We start from the raw sequence: 18,223 nt of genomic DNA, 5'->3' as shown, positions 1-18,223 counted from the left end.
GACAGCCTTCATGATAATATACCGCATAGCGATCGTGAATGGAACTGGTATTGTTAGGAATCCATTAAACATCGAAAAAGAGGGCTTCACAGATTCTTTGTCATAGACGATTTGACAGGAGGAATTTATAATAGTTTAGAAATAAATAACGCTAGAAAACCTCTAACTCACAACAGTATTAAACTATACCCGCTACAGGTTCCTTAAGCTGCTTACCTGCATTAAGCAAACCTTTGCTGCAATTTCAGTCAGCAGCTCGCTCGCGTCAAACATCCCTGCGAGTTAGCCTACGTCTAAAAAGAGAATATTAACTTGTTACCAGGCACAGAGGCGGGAAGGGTAGCCCGGGTGCTGTATGACTACGTCGACAAAGGCTTCCCGTTCAGCATGTAGAAACTGTTTTTGCAAATATTGAATGAGAAAGATAAGACTTCATGGTGCCTGCCAGAAAGAGTTAAGTTATAATGATTGTTTCCAGTGACCATCAAAAAATACATATATACTCGCCGTGGAGAACCTGAAGAATTAGCGCACTAAATGGATGAAGGAGCACAGAAAGAAAATATGAATGCCAATCTATCTATCACTTCTCTTCTCGTGATATCATATGTATGAAATCATCATTTGTCATGCGTCCTATCGTCAATGAATAACAGCTGTATACTTTGCTTGGGTCTCTTCTTTTGCAAGGAGATACCGATGCATAATACAACAGTTAAGTATGGTGGTCTCCGTAATGCAATAAGGTTGTTTGGTTGAATTTGGTCGAATACGGTAATTATGAAAACGTAAACATTTGCATACATAATTCTTATCGCTGTAGTCAGATGGTACGGGCTTTTCTAGACTTTTCAGGATTTTAAAACATGGTTGTTACTTTTGTATTGTTATTTTAATATCATTGTGATTGAAAAGTTGTCACGTGTTTCTTTCATAAAGGTATTAGGATACCATGCAGTCAGCAATGCTGTCACCAAAATGTCCCAAATGTGAATAAATAGTTCCATCTACTGGAGTACGATGAAGCAAAAGATCCCTTTTGCATTGCCGATCTAACCATTTTCTTGTGATGCTTTGTTATAAAATAGATTGATAAATGTGCAAATCCACATTGTGGATTAATGCGCCAACAATTTTGTGAAATCAATGACCCTACAAAAATCATTTACGTTCGTCCACAAAGTTGGCCAGGGCTCATCTGTCAGAGATGGTCAGCCAATGGCGGTCGAAAGCGAAAACGGTTCATCCAAAATACCGCGTCCATAGCCTTTTGAAAACTGTTACATTTTTATACATTAAATATATTTACAAGTAGCTTAGACATGTTTTCTTTAACCTAGGGAGCCAGGAGTATTCTCAGCGTGTTTGAGTTACCGAGTCCTCCTTTCCAGCCCTGTACAACTACAACAGCTTCGTTCGAATGCACGAGACCCGAGTCCTTGGCCCGCAGAATTCCCCATTTGATACGCGCTTCTACGTCATCCTGCCATCTTTCGAGAGGATCCTCGCGGTAGATAAAAGGGAAAACGCCGCGGTGCAGATGTGATTGGCGTGCGGTCTCTTCGTTGCGTGTAATGACAACGATAGGTTGCGATGGCCGGTACTTGGATGCCAGCCGAGCAGTTTCACCGCTTTTTGAAAGAACTAGGATAGCTCCGGCGTTTTCCTCTGCAGCTGCAGATACAGCAGCGCATGCTATGGTCTCTGTGGTCTCTGTAGGCCATGGAGTGAGCGAGCGAAGCTCGTTGAAGAGAGGTGGGTAGCAAATGACAGATTCGGCTAGTTCGCAAGTAGCAGCCATAGTTTGCACGGTTTCTACGGGGTAAGAGCCTTTGGCGGTTTCTCCTGAGAGCATAACAAGATCAGCGCCGTCGAGAACGGCGTTCGCAACGTCGGATACTTCAGCGCGCGTCGGTCGTGGATTGTATGTCATTGAATCGAGCATTTGTGTAGCGCATGCAACCGGCTTTCCCACAAGGTTGCACTTTGCAATCATCATCTTCTGTGCGACAAAGACACGTTCGCAGGGGATTTCAATGCCTAGGTCGCCGCGGGCAATCATCACACCATCCGTTTCGGCAAGAATCTCATCAAAATTCTGGCAGCCTTGGTGGTTCTCGAGCTTGCTAATAATCTTTATATTCTTCCCTTTGGTGCCCAGTACACGACGGACATCCTTGACGTCTGATCCTCGGCGGATAAAGGAAGCAAATATCATATCGACACCGTGTTTGACACCAAATTCAAGATCCCTTTTATCCTTTTCAGACAGGGCAGGAAGGTCGATCGGAGTGCCTGGCAGGTTGACACCTTTGCGAGACGAGAGTCTACCGTTGTTCAATGCGCGAACTTTTATGTGATCGTCATGTTTTTCCAGCACTTGAAATGATAGCACGCCATCGTCAACATAAATCTTTTTGCCGACATCGATCATTTTTGGAAGATTCTTATAGTCGACGTAGATGACTTTGTCGTCGCAGACATCCTTGTACTGGTCGTCGATGCTAATGGTCAATTCCATGCCTTTGTTAATGGATACTTCTTTGCCGTCACGCATAACACCGGTACGGATCTCTGGGCCCTTGGTATCCAAGGCAATAGCCAGCGCCTTGTCTGGACGTTCTATATCGTTCGACGATGGCGTCACAACTCTGTCGCTGTTGACATTGCAGCATCGTTCGCCTTACCTGCCGCTGCTGCGCGCGCATTCTTCAGCACAGATTCGTGGTACTGTGACGGATGTATTAGCACCAGGAAGTTCATCTTTTCGTGCGTGCGACGCGTACATCATAGTCACCGTGTGAAAAATTCATGCGAACAATATTCATGCCAGCATCCATGAGTTCCACAAGCTTATTCTTGTTGTTTGTTGCAGGGCCGATGGTACATATGATAGACGTCTTGCGCACGTTTCTAGGCTTGATGTCTACGCTCATGTTTGCGATCCATTGCATTGGAAATTGGATCGGTGCCGACAGCGAGTTGTTTTGGAACATGATTTGATGCTTCCTTGTTGCTGGTTACGAAAAGAGAAAGAATAAAGAAAGGACGCTATCTGTATTCGATCTTAATAACCCATGGGTTTTTTAGTGTGCATGGGTCGCAATGCCGGAAATTGATGTATATAGGTCCGAGATCAAATATGACTTCAACTAGTTGCCCCATTTATATCCCAGAAAAAGCTACAGAAGGTTACATAGTAGCTACTGTCTGTAGGAAGAGTGATAATCCAGAAATGCAACCGAGAAACTTCCATTAAAAACATGGTTCATTGTGGTGTTTTTACGCATTCATTGTTTGTTGCTGAGAGATCATGGTAAACTCCGACGTTACCTAAGCCGATCAAGCGCAGGAAACTGGAGAACACTAGTTCGAACTCGTGACTTCGCGGAGAAGATAACTACATTCTGTGAAATGCGTAAAGGACTCAACATTTACATATACGGAACAGTCTCTCGACTCCTACGTGAGGAAGACGAAAGGCAAAGGCGGAAGTGCATCGCTGTCACAGTTTATTGAGCAATACTATGAACACGTTATGCAGAAGTTCTCGTCGGAGGATGTCTGGTCCAACAACACATACCTCAACCTTCCCGACGGTACTATCATACAAAAGAAGCATAGAGTTCCAACCGGTTCAACTTTGATTCTGCTCGTGAACATATTAGCAAACATGGCCGTTCAATGGACATTATAACGCTATCTAGCAATGGATTTCACTCATGCGAAAGCTCTCGGTGATGATTTCTCTTTTTACATGGAATGCAGATGAAATATGAAAAAGTGATCATTACGAGTGACAAGGAAGAGAGAAAACTCATCGGTTATCGTATTAAAGAAGGAAGAATCTTCCGAGAAGATGAGGAACTACTTCTAAGCGTGCTGCAGAGAGTGAATGTCATTTTCCCGAGTATTTGCGTTTACATGATCGGAGGTTTTGTAACGCAAATGTAATTACGGATTCTAAACGGTGCCTTTCAGGTTATTATGGCAAGCTAGTAGAATTGGGAAGACGGATCAAGCATGGTAAGTCGCGCACATAAGTGCTTTAGAGATACCAGTGACATAACTCCTTTTCATAGAATGATCTGGAGGATATTTGGCAACAGAAAACCAAACATCATTTTCATCCAAGACGGGAGAGCATATTTTGTTGATGTACCAAGGCTGTGGAGGCAGCTACAGAGATGTTAATGAACTGATGGTCACTTGGACAAGAGCCCTTCAGAATCGGATTATTTGAAACGGTTATGGATCATTCAGGACTGTGTCTTCGACAACTTCCTAATCGATGCAATAATGTTCGTCGTTGCTGTTTTGGAAAGTACAAGCACCTAACATTTCTGACTGAACAATAATAGCGGCGAAGTCATCTCCAAAGCCAGTTCCGAGTGTGCGATCGCCTCCAGCGCTGCCATGAATCGGAAATTAACACCTTCCTGACCATTTAAAATGTCCATTGGCGGCTAGCAAAATTTCTGCTCTGTACACCAAAAAAAAAAAAAGAATCGACATCCCTTTTAGAGGAAATGGTTACGATCCGTTGCGCAGTAATCATACTGACGGGGAAAAGCGTTGAACGAAACCAGTATCAAGCTACCGAAAACATTAAAAGACATGCTACGCATATGCCCCCACTAGCATCAGGCATTTGAAAACCGCTGGTGTAATTTTGAGCAGTATAGTTTTTCTGTTGTCTTTGTTCTTTTAGACTGATTGTTTGCATATAGGCAACAAAATGAACATAGAGATCATGGATTGCCTTGTCGGCCAGATTCCTAAACTTCAATCCTTTCCTTACTAATATGCAATTGTAGCATAAGTACATATCATCATGTGTTTCATTGTACATAGACTAACATTATATGCATTAAAAGCGAACGCAGTGCCTGTATGTTCATTTATAATCAAAATGCTGCATTTGGCTTTCGACTTACAAAAAAAAGGCTAGAAACTGATAGATGTCTAGACTTTCTACCGTCGAATTGACAATGCAGCTCCGTACTTTGCAGCAGTTCGAAAAGCTTTAAGCAGAATATGCTGCCGATTGAAATAGCATTATTGTTACTATGGCTACCAAATGTTCTGTAGCATCTACCATTATTTCCACAAAGAATTCCCGTCGATGATGTAAAGAGAGGCGATTTTAGTGCTTAGTTACGTCCAATCGAGCTTGAACAGCTTAGGAATTGACCATCATTACAAGATTGCCAGAATCGCAAACTCGGGATCAGAACTGGCTGTCCCCCATCTGCGCGGATCTTTTCAAATCCAGTAATTTTAATGATGATAGAGTTCTAGGTTACTTCCAAGAATAGTCTTTGCAGATCTCTCTAGACCATTTGATGATAGCCATGGAAAATGTTGATGTTGCCGTGGGAAAGTAGAAAACTGGCATAGTATGTAAAAGGGAATACCAAGATCATTGATCTTGATTGAGGGCGTCTAAGCACGAACAGGATTACGTTTAGTATGTGCTTGCAGCTAACGAACCAACAATCAATAGTTGTTATCTGGAAGCATATGATTCTTATTTGAGAAAAGTCGGCGACTTGTTTCATTTCGGGTATACGAAATGCTATATGCATCCCGAACTGGGCCTCAGACGCCTTTGCATTTATAAACGCGCACATGCTATCTGCCTAGTCCGCTGAAGGACTACCGACGTTGCACGAAATTGCACTAGCCATGCGAGTATCCAATGATAATCCTTTTCCCGTGCTATTATCCCTCGGCGAGAGGAATTTTCTAACCTTCTTTTTTTCCTCTTCGCAGATGGGCGTCAACCTCAGCAAAGACAGTGACAGTGCTGATGGGAACATACGTGGCAGGAAAACAGTTGTGCCTAGACGCAGATCTCACTCCATATCAATCGCCGCGCAGCAGCGACGACGGCAACAGCAGCAGCCGCCGGATTCGAGCCGTCCTCGCTCTAAAATAACGAATTTCAAAGACAAGTCGACACGTACAGTTGCACCTGTTAGTCACCAAATTTTGGTCACTGACAATGCTTCGCCTGTTTCAATGCTGTCTACGGCCGTTGCTGTTCCGCGGCATAGGCAGAGGAGCTTTCATCTGGATACGAGCGATGCTAACAGCAACCTGTCGAGCAACCTGTCGAGGACCAGCGAAGATGAAATTTACGGCACGCCATCCAGTTCGACGAATTCAACGCCGACGTCTCCTCACGCTTGGATAGAAAAGGCATTGGCTTACAACAACAGCTTGAAAGCAAAGGAAACGGAGCCAACGGAAGGAGAAGGAAAAGAACAAGAAGCCTACAAGGCGACTTCTGTTTTTGACTATGGGGACGAAAAGGAATACAATAGGTAAGAAATATCTTTGATTGTGTTCCCAGAGATGCCAATCTTTACTCACACGGCCCTTCTTTGTGTCACTAGACAATTAAGGATGGTATGAAAAAGACAAAAACGATTATCCGGGTACCTGGTTGCTGTACCTTTACTGAACCCTTTCGTCTATCTTGACGCTTGTATGCGTTATAGCATTATGTCTTGAAACGCGTATTCAAAGGCAATCTTATGATAACCATGGACCGGCCTCCGACTAGTATTTTGGATTGCGCATGTGGGGCAGGTAATACAAGCTGAACCCGTGAACAGCCGCGCGGAAGCCACGTTTCCCCTTCGCTCACTACGCAGAATTCTTGCAGGCTTTTGGTCACTTGATATGGCACAAACATATCCGAACAGCAGAGTCATTGGCATGGATATTCGGCAACCGCAATGGCTGGATGAGATGCAGTTGCGAGATACCGTCAGCACACCATCCAATCTTTCCTTCAGCTATGGCGATCTCACCAAACTGCCTTTACCTTTTGAAGACAATGCATTCGATCTAGTTTATCAGCGCGATCTTGCTACCGTCCTTCCGTTCAAGTGCTGGCCTGGCTTGATCAAGGAACTCTATCGTATCTTATGTCCGGGCGGAGTGGTCCAGCTTGTGGAATATGGTAGGGTGGTCACTAGTGCTATTTTTGTGTGTGTAATATATTATGGTCTAACCATTAATTTTATTCCAGAGCTTTTTTACAAAAAAACAGGCCCTGTACTTTCATTGGTGAATGATTGGATCGTGGCCGCCTGTGCCTCGACGGGCATTGATCCTTTCTTTACAAGATCAATGAATGACTTTTTATCGAATGCAGGTTTCGAGGACATTCGCGAGCACGTAATAGAAATACCGATCGGTGAATGGCCAGAAGACGAAGGTACATTGTCACACAAGAAGCACAGGAAAGCATGGCTGATCAAACACTGATAGAGCAACGGCACCATGGATTTCTGCAAAAGGAATTGATGAAGCAGGCTTTCAAATCCATGAAGAAATGGTGGACCAGTCAGTTCGGCACTAGTAACGAGCAATACGACCAATTCAGCCTGGCTGCCCTGGGAGAATTTGATGAGTACCAGATCTCGTACACATGGAAAGTATACACGGCAAAGAAACCATCATTATGATCAACAGCAAAGATTATCAATCTAAACTTTATACCTCCAAGAGTGGCTGGCTTCACTCTTCTACAGTATGATCAATTTGCTTTTTCTCCTCTTTGTAAATACTTTGTTCCTAAGCAGAAAAGTTTTCACAACATCACAGAAATAGATATGTATGCATATGAAAAATGTATGCCGTGGTATGCTTCACACAGAATTGTTGTCAGAAAGGAAAATAAATTAGGAATATATTTGTAATGTACTCTTCTCAATTGCAAAAAGCTAAAAGATTACATATTTAGATGAGTTTTCACTGTGCTCGGTGCATGTACAAGGCCGCTACCCCAACCAGAAGTAGGCAGCACAGGGTCCTATGACCGTAACCGGATCCACATCCATTGTCTAGCAACAATACCATCCCCTTGTTCCAAGTAGATAGGCTAAATGGCAGTTCATTGGTCATATTCGACGAAAGCCTAGAACAACAAATAGGAAATGTAAGACTACGTGAACATCCGGCTATTTAGATGGACAACAACCATAATTCTTTTATCGGTCCGCAAAAGATTCCGCTGATTAGCCCTATACAACAAAAGCTCTCTTGTTTTCCAGATATCAAAGACATGACCGATTCACAACGACTGGTAAGATTACAATGGCCAATTTATTAGATTGCACTTTTCAATGATGTATTACTCATCATCCATTGATAGCTGCAATTTTTACACTGGACGTTTGAGTCATTCCTCTTTCCAATCGTCCATGTCATTTGAGACAAAATAGGGTGTCCGATATCATCGCAGGTCATCATTCACTGTGTTTCGATCACTTTGAAGTTGGCTCCCAAATCGCCCATAAGCATTGCTTTCCATTTTTGGATGATGACGAAAAGAAGGGTTTCAGATTGCCTGCAATGGCACTGGTGACTGTGCAAAATTTTTCTGTGGATGTCCACCCACCACTCAAAAAGCTCTTTTCGTCTCCGCTTTCCTTTGCTCGAGATTGTATTGCAGGCAATGTGAGTAGAATCTCGGTTGTACACATACATGCGGCAGTACACTAATCCGCAAAACAAAGTCCCAAGCAATAGCTTGTTCTAGATCGACATACTTTTATTTTCTTTATTGATCAATCGCCACTCTTTTATCTGATTTAGAGGTACGCTTTATTCAGACTGCGACGAGTATGCAAGCTGCCTTTAACTGACGTTGAAAATCTCTCTGCCCAGTTTGCAATGCAGTTCGTTCACAACGGTTACTCCTTCGGCTATGCTCCGAATGCGTCGCAGCAGCAAGCATTGCAGCAGCAACAGTCTGCTCACCCTTCGCAGGCACCCTCGACAACGACTGCCCAGGTAGACCAACAGCAGCAGCAACAGCAGCCTCCCCAGACTCAACCGCTGTCCCTGCCGCCCGGTATGCCTGCTTTTGGACAGCCTGTCATGCCTGCTCCACCAGTGGAACTTAACGCCCAGGGAAAGGTCAAGCGAAAACAAGTCAAGAATGCTTGCGGTAACGTCATTAATTTTTGTTTACTTTTACGGAAAAACAAAATTCTGATACAATTGCTTGCAAAACAGTCAACTGCCAAAAGGCATGTAAAAAATGTGATGATGGTAGACCTTGCCAGCGCTGTATCAAGTATGGCTTGACCGACACCTGTGTCAACTCTGTACGCAAAGAACGCAAGAAGGGTATCAAACGTGGTCCTTACAAGAAGCGGAAGCAAGGTAAGTTGTTTTCCGCAAAGATCTTTGGCGTCTAATGAACATTTGCAACTAATAGATGGTGTAGCTGACGGTACTCCCGCGCCTACCAGCGGTTCTACTGCCGGCACTGCCGCTACCGCTTCCTCGCTCCCATCTGCCTTGTATGGTACCTCTGCCCAAGCCACGGCAGGAACCCGTACCAACGGTGTGTTGGCTTATCAACCATTCCACTCTGGAACCTATGATCCTTTCCACGCTGCTGCTGTCAGTTACCAGAACTCCGGTCCAATGATGCCTTATGCACACATGGTTCCTGCTATCCAGGGAATGTACCCTGGAAATGCACCAATGCTGTCCTATCAGGCCGCTATGCACATGCTTTCTCCGCAACACGGTCAAGCAGCTCAGAACTTGTATGGTGGTTATCGGCTCCCAGAGCAGCAAGATCAGCAGCAGCATGATCGTTCACACGAGGGAAGTCCAGCAGCATCGAACGGCGTAAACGAGCCTGCAACGAAGACTGAGGGCAACACTGCAGATTCTGACGACGAAGGCTCCAAGCTTAACATCCTGTCTCAACTCTGTAGTGCCGTGCTGGATCGGACAGATGCACCTGCTGCTATTAAGCAGGAACCAAACCAGCAGCAACAATCGCAGCAATCATCGCAGCAGCAGCAGCAACAGCCAGAGCAACAGCAGCAAGTAGAACAGCAGCCGCAGAGCAGTCAGCCCTCTGCCGCCGCAACTCCCGTCGCTAGCAACGAAGCTGAGCAAACCAGCAACGCACCAAGTAACGAACAATCTCCAGCAGTAAAGGAAGAGTAGGTTGAAGAGAAGGATGAGCATTAGGTTACACAGTAATAACTGACAATTGTTATTCTAGACAAGCCTAAGTGGGCCGTAATTATTCTGATCGAAACAACAACTCCATTTTGCGCCGGGAATTTTATTATTCTGGGCATCCTCTTGTATCTATCAATTTCTGGATTCTGCAAACGTTTTATCTAACAAACCCCCTAAGCAGAATATCATAACCTCTTCACTTGTAGCGTTTTTGCATTTCCCCCCTGTAGCAAAGAACAAGAAAAAATAAGAATTGAAATAGATTGCCTTTTACAACAGCACTCTGTGATCTGTTTTTGCATATTAGGCGGATTTTGACGAAAACAGAAGCAGGTAAAAAGGAAAAAGGAAAAACAACAATGTCGTCACATGGATCACTTCATGCAGATTTTGCGGACGCACAATATAAGGTTGGAGCGTCAACTCCTCCTCTCTCATTCTCCCCTTACTTTTACTCATGACCATTGCAACAGGGCGATCCTCGTCGTCGTTGTGCCCGCCGGCGCTGCTGCTCCTTGTCGGCTTTTGCCTCGGTGTCCTGTTTACGTGTGGCATATCCCCGCAACCATTACAAATTGTCAAGGAGAATAGACTATCGACGTTCATGCGCTTTTCGCGCAGAGCTGGCTCATCCTCGTCTGATATATTAAAGTTCGGTAACCCTGGTACGGTATCAATCAAACACTAGTGGTAATAGAGAAAATTTCTGACGATCTTGTAATCGCCGACAAGGTCCGGTGCATGATCTGCTTGAACGAACGGAATACGTCGCCTCATACAACCGACGCGACCGTGTGCCTGACTGGGTCGGCGAGCACCTTACCGCTGATTCACTTGCCGCTGGTCCCGACGTGAATCGCGACAAGTCCAATTTCAAGGAAGATACCGATATCCCGAGCATGTTTCGCGCTTTGCTCAAAGATTACACCGGCAGCGGATATGACCGTGGCCACATGGCACCTGCAGCAGACGCCATGGCAACCCAGGAGGCAATGGATGAAACCTTCCTCTTATCTAACATGGCGCCCCAAGTGGGTGTTGGTTTCAATCGACAATGTACGAAGGCAATTGCTGCATGATTTTGTCATACATTGCAGTAAGATTTACTAACTATTGTATTACCCCGCCGCAACTTTGTGTAGATTGGGCTTACTTTGAAGGTTTCGTCCGCGACTTGACAAAGAATTATACGGACGTCTACGTGTACACCGGTCCCTTGTTTTTGCCGCAACCTCTCGGCGGCAGCTCGTCAAGCAAGAATCCAGGATACCAGATTCAATACCCTGTCATCGGCACGACTCCCAACGTCGCTGTACCTACCCACTTTTACAAGATCATCTTGACGACCAAGGACTCTAATTCATATTCTTTGGGTGCTTTCGTCCTCCCGAACCAAAAGATCAGTAGCTCCACGCCGCTCACCAAGTTCCAAGTCAACCTGACGGCTATAGAGAAGGCTGCAGGGTTGCAATTCTTTGATAAGCTAGATAGATCACAGTTCTCGGATCTGTGCGCGCAGATCAAATGTGCTGTTTGACGTATGCAGTAAAGAATATATATCACTGTTTCTATTATGACTGAACTTACAAAAACGATCCCATTGTCAACGAATCACAATAATAACTTATCGTCATTATAATATTAATAGATCGCGAATATGTAATTAACATAATATACTAGTAGACAGGAATGGATATACATACATAGATATTGGTTATTGTCTCCGGATCAATTTGGAGTATAAATTAGGGAAAATCTGTGGCTCCTGGTAGCCACCTTCAGATTCCATGCGCTTGTTTCGACTGTTGTACAGCCAAGCGAAAAGGATCATGGGCATGGAGAGTCCCACTGCCATGACGAGGGCCTGTCGCATATTTCCGGGTGGGTCGCCGTTATCATCTCGAAGCGCATCCATGGATGATAAGAAGATCAGTCCGCATATCTGCGACGCTAGCCACAGCAACGGGCTGGACACTGATTCCGAGACTGGATAAGAACCTGTTCCCAAAAAGCATCGCATTGTCAGCTACATAACAGCAAGGGTTTAAGTTCAAAGTCTAGCTTACATTCTACACTCAGTTCCAGGGCAATGGGTAGCAATGAAAACGCAAAGAATCCATAGATGGCACAAACGATGATAAGTGGTACATAGTTATCGAACTTGACTGTAATTGGAAATACAACAACGGATGTCAGCTGGCGTACACATACATACAATATCGATAATTACCTTCGTAAAGCATGGCTAATTGCATGCACGCCAGCACAGGTACGTACAGCTTCAGGACAACCTTGTGTAATTTCGTTTTGTCGATAAAGATGCCTGTGGCTACTGCTCCGACGATGCCAGCTACAATGAGTGCCACAGCGAGGTAGCCTGCGTCGTCCACCGAGACACCGTACGGCGTGACAAATTGGGTCAACAGCGAAGCAACCGTTGAAAACAGGCCAGCAAGAACTCCGAACGCGAGAAGGAGGATAAGAAAGTTGTAATTTGTGAAAAGCAACCAGAGACTTTTGACCAGCGGAAGCTGCCGTTCCTGGCTGTTTGAGGCACTGTACGAGGGAGGTGTGTTTGGTTTTCGTGGTATAAAGATGGTTGGTATCGCAAAGGCTGTGTTGATGCATGCAACGATAAGAAACTAATACAGGGTGGTATTTTGTCAGTCTTGATTTAGAAGATTGCTTCAAATATTCTCACTTACGCCTAGCCACATTTCACTGGCATTCGTGACAACTGCTGGCATAATAAGCGACGCAAGTGCCATTCCGACTGCGTTTGCTGAATGAAACTGAAGTTAATATCTCGAAACTCACTTCGTGTCTACATATAAAAATGGATATTTACCTAATCCAGCGACGGTGCTTGCTGCACCGCGTTCATCGGGAGCAAACCACAATGCAGCGTACTATCAGGGCAGATTGGTTTAGTTCGGCGTAGAGTGGAGGTATGTGTTCTACTTACAGGAGTTGCTGCGCTGAGGAAAAATGGTTGACCGAGAGCACAAATAATCTGTGTACGGCTTTACTGTGAGAAAATCACAACGATCGCGCGGTACATCCATATACCTGACCGATGAGCGCCAGCGCTAAACGGTTTGGATGCTGCTGTACAAACGACGAGAAAAAACGAAGCCATGATCCTACTGATTGCAGCGTGGCACCTACCACCAGCTATGCGAAAACCAACAACAACTTGCATCAATCGACCACGAGAGAGTATAAAGGGACGTAATTCCAAACTTACACCCATCTTTATGCTGTGCCGATCATACACAAAACTCGATAAAGGACCGATGAAAATGAATACGAGCATGAACATGTTCGAGAGCCAGTTGATGGCTGTCAAGCTAGTACCGTTGAAAAATGTCTGAGCATATTCAGGGATTGGGGCAACGCAGAGCCACGAAAGAGATGATCCAATATTCAAAAGTGCAATTAAAGTGAGTCCATAGAATCGTACGGGGTATACTCGGTATTGTTGCTGCTGCTCTTGATGGTTGTCCCCTGCAATCGATGTGAGCTCTATCTGTGTCGCTACATTGCTTGTTTCCTTGATTTTCGAGTCCTGCGATGTATCTGATATATTGTCGTCGACAGATGGCATTAAAATGGATGATGTATGTTTTCTTCCTCTTTCCCTGTCTCTCTGTCTTTTCTTTTCTTGTCCTTTTTTTGCAAAAGAAAAGGAAGAGGAGGATCTAAAAAAGGGGAGGGGTGAAAGAAATAATCCAAAAACCAGGCAACGAGAGAAGATTAGGCAACTCTGCTCAAAGTGTGTAACGTCACATTTTTCCAGAAAAGGAATTTGCAGCCTATCCAAACTCGCTCTTCCAGTTCCAGTGTGGGAGAACTTTTTTACTCATATCCCTTGTCATTTTCGCAAATCTACTATTTTAAACTCGTAGTCTTTGACTCGAACGTGCCCCACATCGTCGTGTGTATCCTACAATGTAATGTAAGCGCGCAATATTCTTACGAGGCACAAGCAGAGACTATGTATTACCGTGTATATCGGCATATCAGGATGAGGATGGAAGGCACCTTCCTTCTTACAAGAGCTTATTATTTCAACACCAGGCGGATTTGTGAGCCGAAACACACCAAAACTGGAAGTCCGATCAGCGCGCTAAAAAACAGCAATCCCCACTTGCTGCTTCGCTACTTACTCTGGTTGATATTTGGGCGCACAGACGATGGCTACTGCTTCAGGGAGCATGAGCTGGTACGAGCAGTGCGTATGCAAATCTAACGAGCTTAGGAAGCAAGATTGCGATGGGTGTGTCTAAGTGCCGGAGAAAGAAGATAAATATACTTAATATCAAGATTACACTATGCTATTCACGCAAACTGCACGTACATGTATCCAGCCAAACGTAAGCAGATCGTTCGCGTCCTGGAATTCAAACACCTCTTCTTCATTCTCCGTCGTACAGGTATCCGACGTACCGCGCTGCTTTGGTATAACCAATGTTGTCATGGTAAACCTATTGTTTTTCTTGGCAGCCGCGGAGAGGGGGCATTAGTTCAACAAAAAGCGACAACGAGCGGGTAAATTTGTTTCAGTCATTACCAATTCGCCGCATAGAATGCCGCATGTTTCTATGTTCTTGTTGGTATTGCTCTCAGCTATTGAAAGGAATCGTTTCTTTAAACCGGAGGGGATATCAAGCATGCGCAGTGGAACACCGCCCTCAGTAGTTGCTGATTATGTCTCGGTTGTTAAGTATCCGCTTACTTATAAAATTGTATGCCAAATCACCTGCCCTTACCTAAACTAGTGCTTGCTTCCTCGGAGGCTGCTGCCAAGGCAATTTTGGGTGGCAATGCTGGCGCCGCAACCTGCTGCTCTTGTTGTTGTTGTTGTTGTTGTCGTTTGGTATCATCTCCAAATTCAACTTTGGGCGGTAGGGGAGGCGCTGATGGACTCGGTCCGGTAGTTTTGGGTGATGTAGGCGACGGATATTCATGTTCGAACACCTTGGGCGGTACCCGCGGTGCCGCTGCTGTCGACTGCTGTTCCGAGACGACTGCGCTATTGCTACTATATACAAACCTATCGCAACGAGTACTTAGAAAAAAAAAGAGACTGCGTATTTTTTGTGCAGTCCTTACCCGTCGCTTTGATTGTGATGCAAGGAGGCCGGATACTGCGGTGTGGAGCCCGATGATGGGGAAATACTCGTATCCAGCGATGGTCTAGATAATCACAGTTGATGAAGACGACAATGGAGCGACGACTGGATAATCTCGTACCTGGAAACTGAGTTGCCAGGAATTCCGGCAACTCCCTTTAATGCCTCCTGCAGCGACCACGATGCAGTATTTTGATAGATTTTCGAATCCTCTTCTTGTGACTCTTTGTTGCTGCTAGTTTGTGTCTTTTCCTCACTTTCAACTAGTGCTTTCTCTGTATCTCAAAATTCAGCGAAGACTGTTACTAGCATTCATTTGACACTTGTTTGCCCTGTCCACGCGCTTACCATCTCCTTCCCAGCGACCATTGCCTGTCTCCAGCTCCTTCTCAATGTCTTGTTCGACGAGTTGTTTTGTTTCCATGCCACTGTGAATTTTGGCCTCATGATATGCCCGGTACGCGGTATCCAACTGAATCTTCATTTGCTCCAATGCATCCAGAGCCTCCAGGCAATTCTATATCTCTTCATGTCAATTTTTAGCTGGAAACTAAATCGCACACGCGATCGAGCAAGGTTTATTTACGGCTTTTATCCTCTTCAACTGCCGCTTATTCTCGGCATTCTTGTATTCGGCGTGCTTTGGCAGCTCTGTGAGTCCTAGGCTTTATACCAAGAATTCATCAGCATCATAAGTACTTCTCCTTAAATGATGTGCCTATATTTGTTGCGTACTTTGTATATTTCATGTAAAGAACATATGCTTGCTCGAGATCGCCTTCGCTTCGATATATGCGTGCTTGCTTGATCAAAAGATCAGCAGATCGAAAGTACAGCCGAATGGGTATACTCTGATCGACAGAGACTGACGCAAGCTTGTTCAACTCTGCCGTTGTCTTGGGCTTGGCATCTGCCATGTCGACGAGAGTTGCATAAGAAAAGAGAAATGGAATTCAGGCTGACATTAAACCTGCCTGACCTGTCCAACAAGGCACGACAGGGACAGAGTGTGCATGCAACCATGAACCGAGACGAGGCTTACAAGCGTGCTCAAGAAGCTTGGGTCTCAAACTGCACGGGTGGCTCTGTTGCAGAGATCATCTCAGTGTGCTCGTCGTTAGTCGTAAGCATTGCTGATTTGGCAGGCTAGTTGCCATAGATCTAAAGAGACGGGTTTAGGCTTCTCAAGCTTTGTGGGTCAACCTCGCAAACGCAAACCTGGTCAACCCAAACGACTTTGCGAGCCAACTTTTTATCTACGTTGTCCCGATGGTGCTAAGCCAAACCGTCGCCGCTGACTACGCAAATGTTGTCTCTGTCAGTCTTCTATCCTTGGCAATGCTTGTCAGAATGTCATGCAATCAACGAGCTCAGCAAACATCGGTAGATACAGGCTATAAATTTTATATTACAATTTACAGGGCAGGAATGATGTTGTTGACATGTTCTGCTATCCTTGCTGTCGATTTTCCGATATTCCCCCGTCGATTTGCCAAAGTAGAGACATTTGGGACATCTTTGGCAAGTTTATCACTTTCTACAACCATCATCTTCTCACTGGAAGCTAACATATTGGACACAAAAGATGGATGTGGGTGTGGGATCAGTTGTATTTTCGTCCGGGATCGTGTCATCGAGAGCATATCTCTCTACGATACCCAGCAAGTCCAAGCTATCGCAGCTGGTCGCATCCGTGCGTTCAGCACTGTCGATTCTCATTCTTGGAACTTTGCGTCTCCTGCTGACAAAAGGCGTTGATTACCAGGTATGCATATCTGTGGACATTTTTCTTTCTCTGATCTCTGCGGACCGCGTATATCCTCACCATGCAGGCACGCTAGGAACATCATTCAGAATACGGTTTGCACTGGAACTTCTTCTTTACGCTCGGTTTCCTACCACCGTTTGTTACATTAGCGAGCTTTTTGCACCGCATAGTACCCTTTTCTATACTCGGTCTGACTACAGGAGCTGGTAAGTTTCTTCCAACTGGAAACCGATCCCATTCTTTTTTAACAATGATCACTTTGCACTCCCAGTATATCAGTTCCTATTGATGCAACAAGGGCTGCAAACATGGATTTTGGAAGCACCTCGCATCGATCTGCTAAGTGCAAACAAAGAAGGCATTTGCAGCTTTGCAGGTAATGAAAGAAATCCTTTTTTATACGCATTTAACAATTGACACGGGCTTGTTTCCAGGTTACTTGTCTACATTCTTCCTTGGTTTGGATTCGGGCATGGTTGTATTTGATAAATATTTGAGCAGCCATGCTATTTCACGTTGGCTAGGATTGCAGACAGCAAGCAACCGGAGGCAGGTCATCATTCACTTGTCGCTACGAGCAGCATTCTATTGGATACTGTTCTTCGCTTGGATTACATTTGCAAGCAATGAAGAATCTCTAAGTGTATCTCGACGGATGGCAAGTTTTACAGCTATAAGGCTTGGTTGGAAGAAAATGCTGACATGATTTTTTTTTGGGTGGTTAGGCAAATCTACCTTATATTTTATGGGTCGTCGCGTTCAATTTATCCTTGCTAACTGCACTGGTGCTTGTTGAAGAAGCTTTTGGCCCCGGAGGAGCTGGCCGTGGACCTTTTCTGCTTGAAGCAGTCAATATCAATGGACTGCTCACATTTCTATGGGTAAAGGACTACCGAGGGATTGGAGCGGGCGTTTGTTTGTGTACCGAAAGCTTATTCGACTACTGTTAGGCAAACATTCTTACTGGTCTTGTTAACTTGAGCATGAAAACACTGTATGCATCCACGTTAGTCAGTGTCGCAGTTTGCTTAGCTTACATGACGGCAGTGTCTGCACTGCCATGGGTTCTTTGGAAAACCTTTGGCCTAAGAATTAAACTTTGATTGTTAGAGATCTAGTGGTGCTTATTAAATTGAGGTAACGAATATATAATGATATCCATTCTCTTGCCAACTTGGCTATCACATTGAAACGATACGTAGACGCTGAACGCGTATGTATATGATATGATTGCATGGGATCATGTAAAGTGGATCTGTAATATATCGCAAATTGGGCTGCCTCCAGACCTGGATTTTTAGAGCAATGTTCC

At 44.8% G+C, this 18,223-nt stretch overlaps 8 protein-coding genes across 8 annotated transcripts; 5 read left to right on the top strand and 3 right to left on the bottom strand.

The window, feature by feature from the left end:
- Window positions 1-1,336: 1,336 nt before the first annotated feature.
- Window positions 1,337-2,996, bottom strand: VTP01DRAFT_2632 (uncharacterized protein; the record flags this gene model as incomplete). Its single annotated transcript, XM_069381115.1, has 3 exons — window positions 1,337-2,622; window positions 2,688-2,730; window positions 2,787-2,996. 3 exons carry the CDS (start codon window positions 2,994-2,996, stop codon window positions 1,337-1,339), a joined length of 1,539 nt encoding a protein of 512 aa, XP_069237408.1.
- A 418-nt stretch (window positions 2,997-3,414) lies between these two features.
- On the top strand, window positions 3,415-3,697 carry VTP01DRAFT_2631 (uncharacterized protein; the record flags this gene model as incomplete). The annotated part of the gene is made up of 2 exons (XM_069381114.1): window positions 3,415-3,418; window positions 3,483-3,697. 2 exons carry the CDS (start codon window positions 3,415-3,417, stop codon window positions 3,695-3,697), a joined length of 219 nt encoding a protein of 72 aa, XP_069237407.1.
- Window positions 3,698-5,775: 2,078 nt separating this feature from the next.
- VTP01DRAFT_2630 (uncharacterized protein) lies at window positions 5,776-7,481 on the top strand (the record flags this gene model as incomplete). The annotated part of the gene is made up of 6 exons (XM_069381113.1): window positions 5,776-6,329; window positions 6,402-6,414; window positions 6,507-6,597; window positions 6,674-6,973; window positions 7,043-7,231; window positions 7,285-7,481. The coding sequence occupies 6 exons, from the start codon at window positions 5,776-5,778 to the stop codon at window positions 7,479-7,481; spliced, it is 1,344 nt and encodes a 447-aa protein (XP_069237406.1).
- A 1,210-nt stretch (window positions 7,482-8,691) lies between these two features.
- VTP01DRAFT_2629 (uncharacterized protein) lies at window positions 8,692-10,058 on the top strand (the record flags this gene model as incomplete). The annotated part of the gene is made up of 4 exons (XM_069381111.1): window positions 8,692-8,968; window positions 9,037-9,186; window positions 9,242-9,986; window positions 10,049-10,058. 4 exons carry the CDS (start codon window positions 8,692-8,694, stop codon window positions 10,056-10,058), a joined length of 1,182 nt encoding a protein of 393 aa, XP_069237405.1.
- Window positions 10,059-10,465: 407 nt separating this feature from the next.
- VTP01DRAFT_2628 (uncharacterized protein) lies at window positions 10,466-11,545 on the top strand (the record flags this gene model as incomplete). Its single annotated transcript, XM_069381110.1, has 3 exons — window positions 10,466-10,673; window positions 10,741-11,064; window positions 11,151-11,545. The coding sequence occupies 3 exons, from the start codon at window positions 10,466-10,468 to the stop codon at window positions 11,543-11,545; spliced, it is 927 nt and encodes a 308-aa protein (XP_069237404.1).
- A 177-nt stretch (window positions 11,546-11,722) lies between these two features.
- On the bottom strand, window positions 11,723-13,615 carry VTP01DRAFT_2627 (uncharacterized protein; the record flags this gene model as incomplete). The annotated part of the gene is made up of 8 exons (XM_069381109.1): window positions 11,723-12,006; window positions 12,075-12,173; window positions 12,239-12,650; window positions 12,714-12,790; window positions 12,857-12,917; window positions 12,974-13,021; window positions 13,078-13,182; window positions 13,256-13,615. The coding sequence occupies 8 exons, from the start codon at window positions 13,613-13,615 to the stop codon at window positions 11,723-11,725; spliced, it is 1,446 nt and encodes a 481-aa protein (XP_069237403.1).
- Window positions 13,616-13,882: 267 nt separating this feature from the next.
- Window positions 13,883-16,060, bottom strand: VTP01DRAFT_2626 (uncharacterized protein; the record flags this gene model as incomplete). Its single annotated transcript, XM_069381108.1, has 11 exons — window positions 13,883-13,954; window positions 14,015-14,117; window positions 14,178-14,293; window positions 14,369-14,506; window positions 14,582-14,712; window positions 14,781-15,064; window positions 15,124-15,207; window positions 15,265-15,418; window positions 15,492-15,660; window positions 15,730-15,808; window positions 15,879-16,060. 11 exons carry the CDS (start codon window positions 16,058-16,060, stop codon window positions 13,883-13,885), a joined length of 1,512 nt encoding a protein of 503 aa, XP_069237402.1.
- Window positions 16,061-16,164: 104 nt separating this feature from the next.
- On the top strand, window positions 16,165-18,212 carry VTP01DRAFT_2625 (uncharacterized protein; the record flags this gene model as incomplete). The annotated part of the gene is made up of 9 exons (XM_069381107.1): window positions 16,165-16,266; window positions 16,323-16,526; window positions 16,729-16,908; window positions 16,985-17,117; window positions 17,183-17,287; window positions 17,346-17,569; window positions 17,637-17,792; window positions 17,862-17,975; window positions 18,114-18,212. The coding sequence occupies 9 exons, from the start codon at window positions 16,165-16,167 to the stop codon at window positions 18,210-18,212; spliced, it is 1,317 nt and encodes a 438-aa protein (XP_069237401.1).
- Window positions 18,213-18,223: the final 11 nt, after the last annotated feature.

The sequence above is a fragment of the Rhizomucor pusillus genome (genome assembly GCF_041956525.1).
Source record: "Rhizomucor pusillus strain CBS 183.67 unplaced genomic scaffold VTP01scaffold_13, whole genome shotgun sequence".
NCBI classification, from domain to species: Eukaryota; Fungi; Mucoromycota; class Mucoromycetes; order Mucorales; family Lichtheimiaceae; genus Rhizomucor; species Rhizomucor pusillus.
Note: the sequence above shows the minus strand (reverse complement) of the source record. Positions and strands in the feature narration are given on the sequence as shown.